The 18,173-nt window shown below is 40.4% G+C and overlaps 2 protein-coding genes across 2 annotated transcripts; one reads left to right on the top strand and one right to left on the bottom strand.

The window, feature by feature from the left end:
- The first annotated feature begins 2,237 nt into the window (after positions 1-2,237).
- LOC130685738 (AP-3 complex subunit mu-1-like) lies at positions 2,238-4,603 on the top strand. Its single transcript, XM_057509061.2, has 10 exons — positions 2,238-2,396; positions 2,493-2,610; positions 2,681-2,793; positions 2,941-3,062; positions 3,135-3,262; positions 3,333-3,359; positions 3,420-3,447; positions 3,504-3,786; positions 3,852-4,061; positions 4,284-4,603. The coding sequence occupies exons 1-10, from the start codon at positions 2,283-2,285 to the stop codon at positions 4,416-4,418; spliced, it is 1,278 nt and encodes a 425-aa protein (XP_057365044.1). The 5' UTR covers positions 2,238-2,282; the 3' UTR covers positions 4,419-4,603.
- LOC130685737 (uncharacterized) lies at positions 4,455-5,381 on the bottom strand. Its single transcript, XM_057509060.2, has 3 exons — positions 5,166-5,381; positions 4,959-5,098; positions 4,455-4,896 (listed from the first exon to the last, which is right to left on the bottom strand). Exons 1-3 carry the CDS (start codon positions 5,245-5,247, stop codon positions 4,546-4,548), a joined length of 573 nt encoding a protein of 190 aa, XP_057365043.1. The 5' UTR covers positions 5,248-5,381; the 3' UTR covers positions 4,455-4,545.
- Positions 5,382-18,173: the final 12,792 nt, after the last annotated feature.

Genomic DNA, 18,173 nt, shown 5'->3' with positions numbered 1-18,173 from the left:
TAGGTTTACATTTCTTCAAGATTTTTTTACGGGTTCCACCAAAGGTGCATTTATTCTAACTATTTTCCTTTGTTGGCTTCCGCTAAATTTTGACTCAATCCTGATTTTTCAACGGGCGTTTGGCGGAGTTGATTGAATTTTGAGATATGACGTTTTCCAATATACCGGGAAATCGGTACCTAATAAATTAAGTTTTTATTGCTATGCAAATAGCGTCTTCAGATGTTGTTAGTGTACGGAAGAAATTATTTTTTCTTCGCACTTTTTACTTTGAATTTGTACGTATTGTTCCCGAGGAATGGGAGTTTTTAAATCGTCCTCGTGAGAGGCCTTCACTCCAGTTTTTTATGCAGACGTATACTGTACATTTGGGCGAATAAAGGCTTCCTATGAAATCAAGCAGAAATTGTCTGTCATCGACTAAGCTTATTTTATATATATGCTCTTTTTTTTATTGCAAACACGCGCTACGTAAATTATTCTAGTTAAAATAGCCTACACAGCTAAAACCCTATTAGTTAAGTTTTCAACCCTTACCTCCAGCACATTGAAGGCGTCATGACCCTCTTCTTCTATTTCGTCTTCATCCTCATCCTTGTCCTCATCCTTGTCCATCCTCATTCATATCTTCTTCCGCATTTGTCGTCACCGGTGTTGAAAATCTGGCAGATGCTTGCAGTTAGTGACCGGCTTCGACTGCGGTTGCTCTTTTCACAAGATCCGGAAAAACTGATAAAAATTACATGCAATCATAATAATGCAATGCATAATGCATAATGCGTAGTACTATTATTATATTTCTTTTACTATCCATAATTACACAGCATCTATACACCACAACCCGTACACTACGTATGCTAGTTATATGCACTGCATGTAGAAATCTATGTTTAAAAAGAAAAATTTTAGTTTAAAAAAAATACATGGCGAGCCCGATAAAAGAATAGTTGGATAAATTTCTTCTACGACGCTCAAGGGGTAGGATAACTTGAATTTCTCAGTCTCCAAAGCTAGCAATTTTTTATTAAAAAAGTTGCAGTGGGAAATTTTCTTTAGTTTTATCGTGATATCCACACAATATTATTTAAAAAAAACAACTAGCGTATCATTCAGAGAGATTTCTTTGACTCTACTAAGCTGTCGATTCTGTTTCTAAAGCTGGTATTTTCTGCTTCTAGGATTTCAGCTCTATATTCTGCTTTCTAAAGGAGAAAAAAAAAAGAAAAAAAAATGCTCAAAAACTGAGTGCTCAAAAAATTAAATGAAATCTATTTTCCGGAAAATTCATTAAAAAACGAATAAATACTTTTTACCTTCATCTAGACCTGCCGTAATCGTGATTAAAAATTGATCGCGATTGCGATTTCGATTAAAATTTTAATCGGCGATCAAATTATTTTAAAATAATCGCAATCGGCGATTAAAGTGGGAAAAAATTAGTTTTTGATCGCGATTATTTTTCGATTATTTAGCGACATCTATGAACGTTAGATGACACTATACGAAACTCTACTCATAGCTGTGTCACTTTTTTAGCAGACGCTTTTTTTGAAATGTTTACTTGTTTCAATTTTTTCAATTTAAACAATGGCAAGTTATTTTCTTTCTGCTAGATGGCGCTCAAAAATAATCGGAAAAACAATCGCTAAGAAATTTAATCGCCGATCAAATTTTTTCAACAGACGAATGATCGCCGATCATTTTTTTTGCGATTATCGACGGCTAGTCATTTTTTTTGCGATAATCGCTCAAGAAATAATCGGACGGCAAGTCTGCCTTCATCATTAACCTAGTGGTATTAGCAAGTACGTATTCAGATAATGTAATGTTGTTTGGAACGCGGTTACCCTCCCTGCAAGCACCTTCATCGCAAAATTTGTTAGTGATGAGGGAAGCAGAGGATGTTAAAAGGTCTTGTGAAAGTGAAGATTGCCCTAGGGCTTCCATTTTGATATCAGTGTTTAGTTACCCATGATCCAAAGAGAACACCTCACTAATTTGCTGTGAAAATTAAGAAAGTTTGACTTTGGCAAGACTGCGGACCCTTGTGTTATGGATAAACTGCGGACTACTGTCAAAAATTTTGGGACTGCCCGCAGCTAAAAGTCCGCAGTCTTTCCAGTCCGCAGACCGTGTCTGCATTTTACGCTGACCCATTTGTATTAAACGGTGAACAAGTCACACACTCCCACTACCACCACGTCTTGTGTCATTATTCATATTTTACACTGAACAGAATTCGTCTGTGAGGGAGAAAGACCAACTCAATTATTCGTGCAAACATGATTCATTCTCTTTTTGTAATTAATCATTCCGGTGATGTTTTTATGGAAAAACATTGGCGAAGTATTATTCCGCGAACAGTTATGGATTACTTCTTTGAAGCTCAAAGACAAGTTATTATTGAATTATACATTTTCTCACTGCTGCTGTTGTTCTTTTGACACATCCATGCATAAGCTTGATTTTCACCAATACTCATTAAAATGCAGGTGGTCAAGGATAACAAAGGTCATGAAGATGTCCCCTGTGTAATAGCAACACCACATCATTACCTCATCAGCATTTATCACAATAGTTTATACTTTGTGGCTGTGTGCATGTCCGAAGGTAAAATTCTATTAAAAATTCAAAACAGCTTGTGAACTGATTTCGTTTCTTAACTGGTGTGTGTCTAAAGTTCCACCTCTTTTTGTAATCGAATTTCTACACACTGTTGTTGACATCCTGGAAAAGTATTTTTCAGAATGTAATGAGTCGAACATTAAGGAGCATTATGTAGTTGTGTATGAGGTAATGTTCCAAATTTCTATTGTTAAATTGGTTTTTATTTTCACAACCTTATCCTACATAAATTTTCTACTTAATTGTTTCTAATAATAATTTAGTTTGTGTTCTTTAAACTACTGGTTAATATCTAAATTATTTGCATTCCAATAGCTACTAGATGAAGTTCTTGACAATGGATATCCATTGGCAACAGAACCAAACATACTGCAAGAGCTGATTAAACCACCAAATATTATCGGAAATTTGATCAACACTGTTACTGGGAAATCAAAGTATTTATACATAATCATATGCAAAATCAATCATAAAATTAAAATTTGAATCACTTTCTCTTCATCAAAAAGTGTTAGTTCAGTGCTACCATCTGGGCAACTGTCAAATGTTCCTTGGAGAAGAGCAGATGTCAAGTACACCAATAATGAGGCATACTTTGATATTATAGAAGAGGTTGATGCCATCATTGACAAAACAGGCAATAATTTACTAACTCTCACTTTATAAGATTTTATTAGTAATTCCAATCATTTTTCTTTGCAATGTAGGTTCAACTGTATTTGCTGAGATAGCAGGTATCATACTGATGTGATGTTACAACTTTAGTGCACATTTAAGTTACCGTTGTTTCTTAGGCAAGATCGAGTGCTGCGTTCGTCTAAGGTAATGCCAGAAGATGATAAAATAAAAATAATTTTCACTTGAATTTATTTTTATAGTGGAACTCCAGATTTAACTTTAAGCTTCATAAACCCTCGCCTTATGGACGACGTTAGCTTCCATCCCTGCGTGCGTTTTAAACGATGGGAAAACGAGCGGATTTTGTCGTTTGTTCCACCGGATGGAAGTTTTTGTTTGATGACGTATCATGTTGGCTGTCAAAGCGCAGTTGCGATTCCGATTTATATACGACACAACTTTTTTTTGCCAAAGGAAAATAGCCAGTCACAAACAGGAAAGATCGAAATCACTGTTGGGCCACGTCAAACAATGGGACGAGTGGTAAAGTCCAAACACATTATTTGTTTTATTTTTTCGAATCAATTTTCCTCTAAGCACATTAATAGGTAGAAAATTTACAGTTGAGCATTCCTATGCCAAAATTCGTATTGAACTGTACGGTTTCCGTGAATCAAGGCCGTGCAACGTTTGATCCCGTTACCAAAATTTTACTTTGGGATGTAGGGAAAATTGACCCAACTAAGCTACCTAATATGAGAGGACAAATTCACATTCAGAGTGGCGCAGTCATATTGCAATCAACACCATCGGTTAATGTAAGTTGCCCTTTACATCATCTTAAACTGAAAAAAAAACGCTATTGGCCATGTATATCCAGTTTATATAATTCTGCATCCTGCATGTAAACAGTAACTGGCTGAAGAAAATAAGATTTGCACAAGGCCACCTGAGCCGACTTGATGTTTAAGTTGTGCCAAATTAATTATTTATTGTAGAAGTTAAAAAATTAATTCGTTAAATCTTTCATTTTTCGACAGGTACAATTTACTTTAAGCCAAACAGCCATTTCGGGCCTTAAAGTCCATCGCTTGGATATGTTTGGAGAAAACTACAAGCCTTTTAAGGGGGTAAAATACCTAACAAAAGCTGGTAATTTCCAGATTCGTATGTAATAGAGGAATCTCTACAATAAATATCTATGTAACATGTTAAATTTTAAACAATGAATGTATGTTGTATTGTGTCAAAAATAAGCACTTATTACTATATCAACATAGAAACTGGTTTACTGACAATTAACTAGTTGGCATGGTGATGAATGTTAGCTGAAATAATCAGCTGTTCACTTGGGTCATTATTGCCTTTTTTATCTCTACCTCTTATTATTTCAAGCTGTTCTTGACCATCAATTAGAGAACCACATTCTTCTGCCTGATACTGGGCAAGTCTTTGAGGTGGATGAATGATGCTTCGCTTTTTTAAAAGCAATGGATTCAATGCAAAAAAGCCAGATGTACTCCCTATCAGAACTGCCAAAACTAAGTAAACATTGAAACTCATAACAATTAACATGATGAAATAGCCTAATGTTATTTGGACAAAACTTGTAACTGTTTGAAATGCATGTGTTTTCCATGAAGATGTCCATACCTATAGAATTAAAATTATGCGATCAGGTATTACAAGCATGTGACAAACATCAGCAGTAATACTTGGAATATTTGTCTGTCTCCTACAAAGGCTTGGCCTTGCTGCTGGGCACTGAGACTGGAATGGAACATTTCTTTACAAAATGTTACTGTAAAAAGCAGAAAGGCCAAGAAAGCTGTTCCTATACATGCCACAAGCATACCTAATGAAATTATACTTAGATATATTGACTTTATGGGAACAAATTTGATTCGTGTATTATAGGTAACCTTTCCATCCGGATATGTTGTTGCCTTTAAAAATAAAATCATCAATTTCAACACCACACCAAAAGAACTGATACATTTGCATTGCAAAATTTTTTGATTTATGCTCACAAAACTAGACAATTTTCGGGAAACACTAATGACGACAAACATAGATGAACGTCATCTATTGTTATTTAAAGCAACCTGTTACATTCAGTTGCGCGGTCTGAGATAGAACTCCGGCATTGCTTGATAACGTAACAGCAAAAAAACTAAAAAATTTTAATTATGCTACTTCCCCTTCACTATTTAGTTCCCTTGTGCACCACCGTGTAGTTGAGGGTTCTTCTATTGGTTGCTTACTTTGAAGTATTCCTTTGCGTCCACTTCCCCATTTAACATGTGCGACAAGCTAACTTACGCTGCCATTTCGATATTGTTTTTCCAGTTTTACTAAACTCAAATTAAATACAGTGCCGGTCCACTTATAGAATCGGCCTGTGCGCGATTCTACAAGTCGCTTAAATTACATCGTTTAAAATTACAAAAACCAATTGCAGCAATATTTTTTTGCATATTGTAAACTGCATCCAGACTTGCCGCACCGATCAATTTTCCGATCTCGATCTCCGAGCCAATCAAACTGCAAAATCTAATCATGCTGATCTTTTTTACCGATCATTTTTGTGCGACATCTAACGCTGAAAATTCACACTGTTTAACGAATGTAGCATTGGCTGTCCAACATGGTCTCCGCAAGTTGACTCGACCGTTCGGGTTCCCAGCGGCACCCCCATTCTTGCGTTTTGATTGGCTCTCCAGCTCTGATGCCAGTGGCAACCACCACTGAAAGAAAGCAAGCTGTTGATGTGTCGTCTGCTTGTGCCGTCTGCGTGTCGTCTGCATCGATTTTAATTTTCAAAATAATTCAATTTTCAAATCACAAAATTACTAATCAAAAATCATAAAACGTTCCTGATATCAACACTGACATCTTTTACTACAACCCCTTGGACTCGACGATAAGCGATTTTTTTGTTTCCGGTGAACCGTGATAATGTAAGTAGTTGTAATAATAATGTAAGACTATAAATATTTGAATATGAAAATAAACCGAATGAAAAATTTTCTTTTTTTTTGTATTATAATAACAATAAGCCTATACAATAAGATAAATATAGAATCGTAAAACTGTTTTTGAATTTTATTTACGCTGATAATAATAGAAAATTTAAAAATTGCGCCTAAAAATAATGGCACCCGTTTTCTCCATTGTGATTGGTTGTTTGTAGCTTAGTATTTCCTTAACTAATTTGATAAATTTTTGTTGTTTAATACCCACGAAAATATTCCTCGTGAAACAAGGAATCGAGATAATACCTTAATAACATATCATAAGCCTAAAGCATGCCTAAACGAAGGGCCCAAAGTTGTCGATTTTTTCGTAGTTTCCCCTCCTCCCATACACCGTCCAAAAATTAAATATTTATTAATTTTCTATTATTATCAACGTCAATAAAATTCAAAAACAGTTTTACGATTCTATATTTATCTTATTATAGGCTTATCGTAATTATAATACAAAAAGAAAAAGAAAATTTTTTCATTCGGTTTATTTTCATATTCAAATATTTACAGTCTTTACACTATTATTACAACTACTTACATTATCATGGTTCACCGGAAACAAAAAAGTCGCTTACCGTCGAATCCAAGGGGTTGTAGTAAGAGATGTCAGTGTTGATATCAGGAAAATTTTATGATTTTTGATTAGTAATTTTGTGATTTGAAAATTGAATTATTTTGAAAATTAAAATCGATGCAGACGACACGCAGACGGCACAAGCAGACGACACATCAACAGCTTGCTTTCTTTCAGTGGTGGTTGCCACTGGCATCAAAGCTGGAGAGCCAATCAAAACGCAAGAATGGGGGTGCTGCTGGGAACCCGAACGGTCGAGTCAACTCGCGGAGACCATGTTGTGGCTGTCACAGCGACAGCCACTGACGGCCATTGAGGGTGAACACTAAACAGTTTCCCTCAATTGCATTCGCAAAAATAATAGTAAAAGAGAACCATGCGACTGAAAAATCTACAGCTAGGTGGCGAAAAGTTTGATCACTAAAAACGATCGGATCGCTAAAAATGATCGGATCGCGATCAATTTTTTGGATCGCCGATCCGATCTCCGATTCTTCTCAAAAGATCGGATCGGCGATCAATTTTTTTTATCGAAGATCGGATCGGCGATCAATTTTTGATCGCGATTGCGGCAAGTCTGACTGCATCCCATTGATTCCTGCCACCGAAACATGAGTCTAGTTCAAAATACCGCCAATGGCGTCGCTGAGACACATTAAAAAATCCGGTTCCATAGCTAGGCGGTTCTATAACTGGACCGGCACTGTAGTTACGTTAATTTCCTAATCTACCAGATAAGGCCTTTCTGTTTTGAAACCCCTGAACAAACGTGGGTCAGATTAAATAAATTCTATTCCGTAAATAGCATTTCCATGATACTAACAATGTAACCAACTAAACAAGTATCAACCCTTTTACATTCATACTGATTTGGTTTCTCTAAACTTTGCTGAATAAAAAAAATTCCGTGGGATGGAAACTAGACTAGGGCTCGATCTTGCGCCCAATGGGTGGGTATTTGGGCGAATGAATAACTCTTCCAGCGAAAAAAATGATCCGATGGGTATATATTGGGATCCGGTGGGTATTCTTGAGATTTTGTGCCAACTACCTACCCGGCTTTCACGCGGGTAACGCAGTTTAGAAACCGTTCTCATTTCAGGGTTTCAATATACGGTTAACCCGGTCGCCGATCCGATCTCTGATCAATCTTAAAAGATCGGATCGGCGGTCAATTTTTTGATCAGGATCGTGATCGCGGCAAGTCTGTCCGTGGGTAACCCGGGTTTTCAAGAACCGGGGCCGAGCCCTAAACTAGCCTTTTTCGCAATGCGATAAGTATGGAATTTTCTACGTGGCAACGCCAAAATCGACCATCTTAATTCCATGTTTTCATTTCCCTTTGTTATCACCAATTTAAATTCAGGGAGTGTTTGGTTCTATTTCAATTAATGTTTACCTTTAGCTTGGGTTTCAGTGTAACAAGAGAGACAAACACAACATTTTCTTGTTTCTTAATTATATTTTATCGAGTGAATATTTTGTTGTAAAGTGTTAAAGCGTTTTCACATAAAATATTGCGTAAAACTAAAAATTATAGTTGCCCAGTGTATAAATGGATGTGATAAACAACATATATTTAACTTGAATTCTGAAATACATTTTAGTATTTTTAATTCCTCCATCCCGTTTAACGTCACTTTCTCCTCTTCCGTTTTTGTAGTTATCCCAATCATGGGATTCCATACCGTTGCTCTCCAAATGATTCTACTGGCTTATGCAGCCAAAGTAGTTTTAGCTTAAGGAAATTTTGTATTCCCAGGAGTCTTACACCTTAAGATGTCTGATTTTAGCTTTTCGTATTTTAGAATTTTGAACTCCATTTCAGCCTTAACTTTTGATTTTTACCAATTTTTACCAATTTTATCATTTTAATTCTTATTCACGATCTTATGTTCACCGAACTGAAAAGGGCCTTGTATTCTTAACATCATTTGTAAAACGTTAAAAAGTTTGATGTTTATTATACATATATTGGAAACATATGGCTTATTGGCATACGATTTACATTATTTTTGAAAAATGTTTACTGCTCGTAAAATACGCAACTGCAATTGTGTAAAGTTGCTTACATCAGAAAACGACAGTGCTTGTGATCCGTTGTTGATTGTGTTGCGTTTTCTTTTTCCATGCATGTATGAGTGCATTCGTAGCGACATGGGTGTAATCACTAGAAACGGAAGACGTGGCAGTGACAAAAGCGAGTAGACGGCAATTCAAAATTCGCGTCTACGAATTTCGGAATCATTCGAGATATTTCGGATTGTGTGAGGTTCTCCAAGGTTCTACAAAATTTTACCCATTTACCAAAAATTCCGAAACATTATGTCGGAAATATTTATTTGCATGTTGATTAGCAAACCTTAACGATTTCATTAAACAAGAATGAAAAAAAGTTTTGTATTGTAACATTTAACATTTTTAATTTTTTTTTACAAATCTCAAAGGAAATTGGGTCAAAATAGGAATTAGAATTGGACCTGATCAGCTGTCATCGGACCGTGTAACCTGCACCACAGCGAAAGACGGATGATTGGGTCATATGAGATTCTCATTTTTACTCGGATAGGGTTCGGGGTCATAACACAGTACAGGGGGGTGGCCATATTCTATATCAGTGTTAGCAATTGAAATGAAATACTGAAAGGGTTGCAGTTATTTAGGTAAGAACAAAAGGGAATTTATCTCGCAATAAGGGAATCTATACAACAAAACCAAAAATCATGATTCCGATTAACTCCATGCCAAAAACTACGAACACCACTTGAGCAATAAGTATTAGTTTCAGAACAGTTATTTCGACGATTACAGCTCTAATGCTCATCTGACGGTGGGGGGGGGGGGTTATCGCGGGGTGCAGGCTTAGTGCTAAAAGTTTACCAATTTCTGTCAATGGGCCACTCCGCTTATTTCAGTTTGAATAAGGTCAGCATTTTTATTTTGTTTCAATGTTTTGCTGGGTAGACATTATGGTCAGTTATAAAGTGTTTACGTAAGACAACTTTTCTTATTCCCATCACTTATTTATAGGAATGTTCAGACGAATTACAATATTTCTGGGTTGGTACTGTAAACGAAGTCTCAGCCTTTCTATTCCACTACTGTTGCTCAGGTAACGTAAAGCAGTATGGGAAAACTCGTTTTTGTAAAAGTCGTAAAAAAATACAGAATCATCTGACGTAGATCATCATCGTCTTCATCATCATCGAAACTTTGTCTAGTACTGGATGTACGGTAATAATTATCAGTCAAAAGAATTACGGGAGGCAGTAAGCACTATCGTTCGTAGGTAAACTCAATTCTGTTCCGCTCTGCCATAGCGTTTGACGCGCGAAAAATGTTTTTTTAAACAACAGCTTCTTCCGGCTCACAGTGTATCCGTTATTTCTTCGACCACTTTGCTAAGAATGAGATGAAAGGACGCCTTCGGTTAACAAAGTAAGCGATGGAGAAGGCAAATCCTTCGTACGTAATATTGCCGGTTGCTAAAAGATCGGCAGCTTCTTTTCGAATGGCTATGCGCATAAGATACATTTGAGCCATCTGATTGTTTACGTTTCGGATGGCATTGAATAGGGTCTGTAGGTCTCCATTGATCCACACTGGAATAAAAGCGGAAGTTGGCCAACGTCAACCCCAATCACTGACACTTTTAGGCAAATGAGTAAGAATGTGTAAATTCTATGTAATGTGTTGCGATCCGTAGAGGTTTTCAGCCTCGGACACGAAATGTCACAAAACGATTTCGATTTTTCATGCTGATTCTACGTTAATTTCATCCAGCAGTAGACCATAAAGAATAATCCGATGTTGAAAAATGAAAAAAAATGGCTGAAGCAAAAATCCTTTTATAATCGGATAATACTATCAAACAAATAACTGGAACTCTGAAGCTTTCCAGAACCGAATATTCTCCAAGATCTAAGGAATTCTTGTTATTTCATAGAGGCTTAATGGCATACTGGCTTAATTTGCATTAGTGGCTTATTAAGTTCGTCTAGAATAACGCGCTTTCCGATATATAATGGCTCTTTGCCATACGATGAAATCGTCCACAATAACAGAAAATAGCGGACAACTCCAAGACAGACGCTATGCGTATATTCTGTGACGAAAGCGGCAATGAAATCAAGCCGTTTAATCCTGAAAAATAGTGTATCACTAATAGGAACGGGAACAGAAGCACTCTCTCAAATAAGTACCTGTAGTTTATGGCAGAAAGAAATTAAGTTTGATTGCCTCTTTTGTTGGTTTCAATGTAGGGAATAAATCCTTATTGTGTTGCATTCTAGTCCGCAAAGGGAAGCTTGTAGATCCATTTTGAGGATTCAGATGTACGTGAGAATATCCCCGTGCTTTTCAAGCTACTTAACCTGCGTAATAAACTACATATTTAGCAGCAATGGAATTGTTTGAATTGGTAATATTTAAGTGTCACTGTTAGTTTTAGTTAGCGGTTTTCGTACCGAAAAATAGTATGAAAGCGGTGGACAAGGGACGCACGATTTAACCGACGAAAACAGCACAAGATTGGTTGTCTAATTTCAGACAGAAATATGTTTTGTGAGTTATATAGAATTAACATTTTGAATTATATTACCGAAGCATTTTTCAAACTCCTCTTGTGACGTTAATGTCGCAAAACCTTTTTAACAGATGTAGAAGGACTGAATTTTACAAGTTTTAGAAATCTTCGGTACAGTTGCCATCCATTTCTCACGAATGCGAACACAGCAATTTGGAACTAAAATCCGGTCCATTTCGTCACATAACTGTAACAAGTGTTCAGCTTTATTAATCACTGCATTAATAAAAACATCTATAGATATAACATATGTGAGATGGTTGGTCCTGGACGGGGCAACGCTTATTAATTATTTCCTGTACGTTTTTAAATATTCCCGTGTCAATTTCATGATGCCAGCCTTTGAATGTAAGGTTAGTCAAAATTTTAACTGAAATAGCATTTCCGCTCCGCTGGTGTTGTTCCTTTAACGCTTTAACGTTTTCCAAATAAGACACGATATCAACTAAGAAAACAAACATTTACAATCACATTATGAATATACATAAATTTTCAACCAGAATTACCCTCTTCTTCTCTGTTGCCAAAACCATCTGGATTATTGATTTGGACAAATTCCCTTCTAGGACCCTTTCCGGTTAGTTGCAATCCAGCTTTTTGTCGTTCCCTTCGAAAGCGGAGCTGCAGGGAAGTTATTTGAATTCTCTTATGGAATAAACTAACAGTCAGAAAATATAAAATGAAAATAAATATTTGCCGAAATCTTTTGCTTACCATTGATGCGTCCTCATTGTTGGAATCAGCCATAATTGCTTTTCCGTACTTATTAATTATAATGGTAAAACTACCCATTTTAAGGTTTCAGTATCAGGTGCAATAGTATGTTGGGCAATTGCAAGCCCTAGAACTCTCGCCCCTGCCTGTAGGCCTAGATGGTTTAAGCGCTTCTTCGATTTAATTTTGTTGTTAACAGATATTCCAAAGCACCTTGGTAGATTAAATGTTTTTCTGCCTATTTGGCGATGAATTTTTGAAGCTTGTTTAAGACCTGAAACTAAAATAACTTAATATTCAATATGATTTACAAAAAAGTATAACTTACTTCCTTGTTGTTTGTTTTGTACGTGCCTTGGTACCACTTCACTAACACACTGTTCACTAGTTCCACCTAACATACACTCTGCGTGTTGGAAATTAATGCCTTCCTCTGCAATCACTAGATATGGAGGTAAAGTTTCATTGATGTGTGATCGTTGTGTAAGTTGAGGATCATCACTTCATGTCCTTTGACAGAAAAAAAAATATAACATGGAACGAATACCAATCATATAAAATTTGCCTATCGTTGTAAATGCCTTCATATGACCCAAGGAAATTGGAATCAGTTTCCAAGAAAGATGTTGTAGCAGAAACTGTGAAAGTGGAGTTCTCACCTATTATCAACTGCTCTTCAGTAGCCTCTCGTACCCTAGTGTTACTCTTTGTGGGAGCTGTAGTAAGATAAAAGTTACACGTCATGATAATTGGTAATAAATAAAGTTAACTTACAAATATTTAGATGTAAATCCTGCAATACCATTCTGGAACAGCTAGGCTTTGTGGTGCTTATCCATGCAAGGTACACATATTTGTAACAGGTGATGGGTCACTCACAGTTACCCATCGACCAGGTAATTTCTCACTTTGCTTTTTAAACACAAAGTCTGCAGACTGGGATACCTCACTGCATCTGCTTGACTTAGCTTTCAAATACTTCAATATCACTTGCAGATTAAAAGTTGAAGAACTACTCCTGAATTCAACTTCGAATTCTTCTTTCCCATCGAATTCAACTATAACGGTTTTAGTAATAATGTCTTCCATATTCTTAAAGAAACAAAGAAAATGTATGAGAATCTTTAAAAAACTGAAAAAGAACAGAACAATGGAAAGAAACAGTTAGTTTAATAAAAATAGAAATGTTGCATACCGAGTTACGCACTGTAGGCTTTCTCCATGAGCTTTACAATCAAAACACCCGCTGTCTCTTCTAAAGAAGATGAAACCGACTCCCAGTGCTACCAATGTTTATAGAACTTTCCACCTGTTTTAGATTGCCAATTCTTATGACGGGTTTTGCGCAGCCTTCAAGGATCATTAGGATATGAATTTTTTTTAAAATTTGCATTATGCCAAACTTAGATGGCAGTAAGATACGAAATGGCTATTGCCATGTCAGGCCTATATGCGGGGACATGGTGGCTCTTCCCCCATTGGTTCTTGGCCAATGACCATGGATTCGACTACGTCAGGGGTGACATGGCAAACTCGCCCACCATGGCTATTGCCATGTCTAATGAAATTGCATACCTCTGATGCCAAGGGTATGTTATGTATATATATGTCTATATTTTCAAATAATAATAAATGACACAATATCCTATTTACATTTAGACTTATTAAAACATTCTAGACTTGCAAAAATTCATCCGTTACTGATGAATTTTCTTTTCTGCCCCTGGGATCCAGTAAATGTTTAAACAGTTTACCGCCGAATGACCAAAAGTTCCTGAAGCTTGTTAACAGTTTATGTTTTTTTGTTTAATGTCGTTTGTAATGGCTAGAGAGGGTTTACCGCGGCGGTGTTAAATTAATTGATGTTACCGATGAATTTTCTTCACTTCTCTGGTATCAATTTAATTCAAAAATTACACCGACAAAAGAACCAAAATCGTAGGGAGGAGGAAAAACCGTATATAAACACACTTCGCTTGGACTTACTTAATTCATTCTTACATTTTATTACCTACGGAAATGGCTTCGCATTCCACCTCTGCCGCTCAACTTCTGTCTTCTATCCATGTCGGTCGGGTTTTCGAAAGTATGGATGAGGTTGAATCGGTTATGCTGGATTTGAAGGATGTTTCTTTCTCACCCGTACGTTTCGGTGAACGGCGAACTGTGGAATCCCACAATAAGAAAAAGGGATCCAATAAAATTGACCCAAAATATGTTTACCAAAGTGCTAACATTGTGTGCTGCCATTCCGGTAAACATACTGATCGATCAGTGGGTATCCGTGCAAACTAGAATGTGTACTCCTGTGAGTGTCCTTTTGGTTTCCGTATCGTTTTCGACATATCTTCTTCTCGTTAACTTGTTCAAAGAGCACATATGGAACACAGAGGACAGTTTCTGAAGAACGCATTTCGAGTTATCAAGTGCGAAGGTAAATGAAAAATTATAACAAGTGATGCATTGAAACAAAAAAAAATTAATTCTATTGTTCTAACTTAGAAACATTGCCCCAGATGCACTAGTACATGCTGAAAAAGCTACAGTGCTACAGTGCGGTGTCGTTTGGGCAGTCGGCGTTTGCGGGGGCTGCCGCCACTCGCGGAAAACGTAGCGGGTGGGTCGATGGACTCCTGTGATTGGGACAATTCGCAGACGGAAGTGGAAAGTCGCCCGGTGGGTCGTGGGCGCGGACGCTTGCAAGACAGCGGGTTAGGTGCGGACATTTCGCACGTCGCGGGAGAGGTACGTGACGCGAATAGTGTGTTGGGAGTGTCGGCTTTCGGTTCGCCGGGACGGGACGACGAGCCGGAGGACGGAGACGGTGACCTTGGGGGTCCGGCTGACAACGTTCTCCCTTCGCCGGAACAGCCGGCGCCGGACATTCCAGAGGAGCTGCACCCACGCGCCCCCGAGATGGCGGTGGCACGGCCGCAGCTGCAGTTCAGGGCCCCGCCCGTCTTCACAGGCAAGGAGGGGGACGATGTGATTGACTGGCTGTCGCGATACGATGCAGCGGGGAACATTAACCGCTGGTCGGATGACGACCTACAAATCAACTTGGAGATGTATCTGGAAGACACAGCCAGGAACTGGTTCCTGTGCCTCGACAATAGGCCTACAACCTGGCGTGACGAGGCACCCCGGGCTGGGCATCTCGGACATGCCGCTCCGGGGTTGAGGACCCTTTTTTTGAGGGCATTCCTGAATGGCAGCCAAGCCATCTTTCAGGAAAACAGGTTACGCAGGCGTATACAGCAGTTCGATGAGTCGCCCATCGACTACTTTTATGACGTCCTGAAATTACGCAGGACGGTGGATCCGAATATGACCGAAGTGGCGAAAGTCGAGCATTTGTATCGTGGTTTGAAACCAATTATAGTTGAACGAATTTGTCCTTTCAATCCTAGGACCAGCGGGGAGTTTTTGGAATGCCTGCGCCGGCAGGAGGAAGCAAAGGTGCGCACCTATCGTAGCGATCGAGCAGCTTCCCCCTTGCCAGCGGTGGATCGTGGCGTGCCGCTTGCCGCCTTGCCTCCTGCCGGAGATACAAACCGTGAGCTCTTGCAGGCCATACGCGATCTGCACGACCAGGTGGCTAAGCTCACCATGCAAAAGCAGTCCTGCGGGAGGAGACCAGGCACGCAAAATCGCCCGAGCGGTCGCACGCCGGACGGGCGTACCATCTGCTACCAGTGTGAGCAGCCGGGGCACATCGCTAGGAACTGTCCCAGCAGGCAGGGTCGGGATCAGACCGATGCATGACCGGATCAATCGACTGCCAGAGAGCCCGCTCAGGTGCGATTTGCCCCAGTTCGGGCCCTGACCACGCGCATGGACGAAAACTTGGGAGTCAGCGGTTCGACGTCAGCCGTTCAGATGCTGTGTATCCCTACCGCAGGAACGATGGTCACTAAGCGTATGGCGTGCCACGGCGAGCCGGTCGACGCCGTAATTGACACTGGGGCTGCCGTCACTGGCGTCTCCCCGCGATTGGCGGCCAGCCTTCTCTGCGTCGTGGTCCCATGGCACGGTCCACGAGTTCTGCTCGCCAACGGTACGGAAGCGGTGAATTTGGGCGCAACCTACCTGGAGGTCAGCGATGGAGCGCTGACGGCGAGGGGAACCGCCGTTGTCCTGGAAATGAAGGGGATGGAGCTCCTGCTTGGGAACGACTTCCTCCAACAATTCGAAAGTCTGAGGGTCCAGTATCGGCAGGACCAGGAGCCCCTCATCAGCTTAGGTGAGCTTCCACTGAGGGCAATCACGCTGGAGTGCGAGTCCCTCGGGCAGCGAGTGGTCAGGGTGAAGGAAGAATCCTGCGTCCCGGCTCGCTCGACTACGGAGGTGGAAGTTACGGCAGAGGGAGGGCCCTACGAGCAATGGCTGTTGGAACCGGCGGAGAAACTGTTGAGCACCCAGGGGATGGCGGTTAATCCGGTAATCTTGCGCAATTCGGCCCAGATGTTGGTGCCCGTGACGAACTATACGCGGAAGGAAGCCTGGCTGTCCCCTGGCACGGCGCTGGGCGAGCTAGTGGAGATCGAGGAAACCACCGAGCCGCCGGAGGAGCCGAGAGCCCACACGGGAGAAGGCAAGGACGACGTTCTTAATTTTGCCGACCACATAAACCCGGAGTTAGAGTCAGATAAACGTGAGAAGCTGATTGCGATCCTGCTGGAACATCGACATTGTTTCGCCAATACTTCGCTGGAGCTGGGGCGTTACAAGGCCGTGCAACACGCCATTCCCGTAGAGACGCAGGTTCCGCTTCACCAACCGCCCTACAAGAATGCCTGGAAGGAGCGGGAACTAATTCAACGGCAAGTGGATGAGATGTTGGCTCAGGGAATCATAGAGCCTTCCGACAGCCCCTGGTCTTCACCCGTGGTTCTAGTCAAAAAGAAATGCGGAGGTTGGCGCTTCTGCGTTGACTACCGTAGGTTGAACCACGTCACTGTGAAGGACGTGTACCCTCTACCTCGGATTGATGACGCTTTGAGCCGTTTGACCGGTTCCCAGTTCTTTTCCAGCATGGATCTCCAGTCCGGTTACCACCAGATCGAGCTTAAGCCGGAGGATCGCCCGAAGAGTGCATTCGTCACTGCAGATGGGCTGTGGCAGTTTAAGGTCATGCCTTTCGGCCTAACTTCCGCGCCCGCTACGTTCCAGAGAGCCATGGATTTTACCTTGGCTCAGCTCAAATGGCACTCCTGCTTGGTGTATCTCGATGATGTCGTGGTATACGCCCAAACCTTTGAAGAGCATAGCAAGAGACTTGGCCAGGTGTTGGAGCATCTTGGAGCGGCTGGTCTCAAGATTAAACTGAGTAAATGTCGATTTGGAGAGTACCAGTTAAAGGTACTGGGTCATGTGGTGAGCGCGACAGGTATCGCACCCGACCCCGACAAACTATTGGCGGTACAGCAATTTCCAGCACCGGACGAGACCCATACGGTATCCCAAAAAATTAAAGCAGTACAATCTTTTCTAGGCCTCTGCTCTTATTATAGGCGACATGTCCCACAGTTTGCTAAACTAGCGTACCCGCTCAGTGAGCTCACCAAAAGTACCAAGGTTTTCATCTGGGGACCAGAGCAACGTGAAAGTTTTGCGGCTCTCAAGAAAGCCCTGCAAGAGGCGGCCACCTTAGCCCAGCCAAATTTCGATTTACCGATGGAACTACATCCGGACGCTTGTGGTTATGGCATTGGATGCGCTCTCATCCAACGAGAGGACGGTACCGAAAGGCCGCTGGATTATGCTAGCCGTCTACTCAGCCGCAGTGAGCAGAATTATTCAATAACTGAGAAGGAATGCCTTGCTCTGGTCAGGGCACTGAAAAAGTTCCGTACCCTTATTTGGGGCACAAAAGTTCGCGTGTTGACAGACCATCAAGCCCTTTGCTGGCTTATGAGCAAGCGCGACCTGGCCGGTCGGCTTGCGCGTTGGAGCTTGTCCCTCCAAGAATTCGATTTAGAGGTTGTTTATCGGAGCGGGCGGCTCCACCAAGATGCAGATTGCCTAT

Source organism: Daphnia carinata, chromosome 9 (assembly GCF_022539665.2).
Source record: "Daphnia carinata strain CSIRO-1 chromosome 9, CSIRO_AGI_Dcar_HiC_V3, whole genome shotgun sequence".
NCBI classification, from domain to species: Eukaryota; Metazoa; Arthropoda; class Branchiopoda; order Diplostraca; family Daphniidae; genus Daphnia; species Daphnia carinata.
This window is presented reverse-complemented; position numbering and strand designations above follow the sequence as displayed.

Coding starts and splice junctions, on each gene's coding strand:
- LOC130685738 (XM_057509061.2), top strand. CDS start 2,283: ATGATTCATTCTCTTTTTGTAATTAATCATTCCGGTGATGTTTTTATG. Junction 2,397..2,492: donor TCTTTGAAGCTCAAAGACAA/GTTATTATTGAA, acceptor ATTAAAATGCAG/GTGGTCAAGGATAACAAAGG. Junction 3,448..3,503: donor GAGTGCTGCGTTCGTCTAAG/GTAATGCCAGAA, acceptor TTATTTTTATAG/TGGAACTCCAGATTTAACTT.
- LOC130685737 (XM_057509060.2), bottom strand. CDS start 5,247: ATGCAAATGTATCAGTTCTTTTGGTGTGGTGTTGAAATTGATGATTTT. Junction 5,099..5,165: donor CAACATATCCGGATGGAAAG/GTTACCTATAAT, acceptor TAATTTCATTAG/GTATGCTTGTGGCATGTATA. Junction 4,897..4,958: donor GAGACAGACAAATATTCCAA/GTATTACTGCTG, acceptor TTAATTCTATAG/GTATGGACATCTTCATGGAA.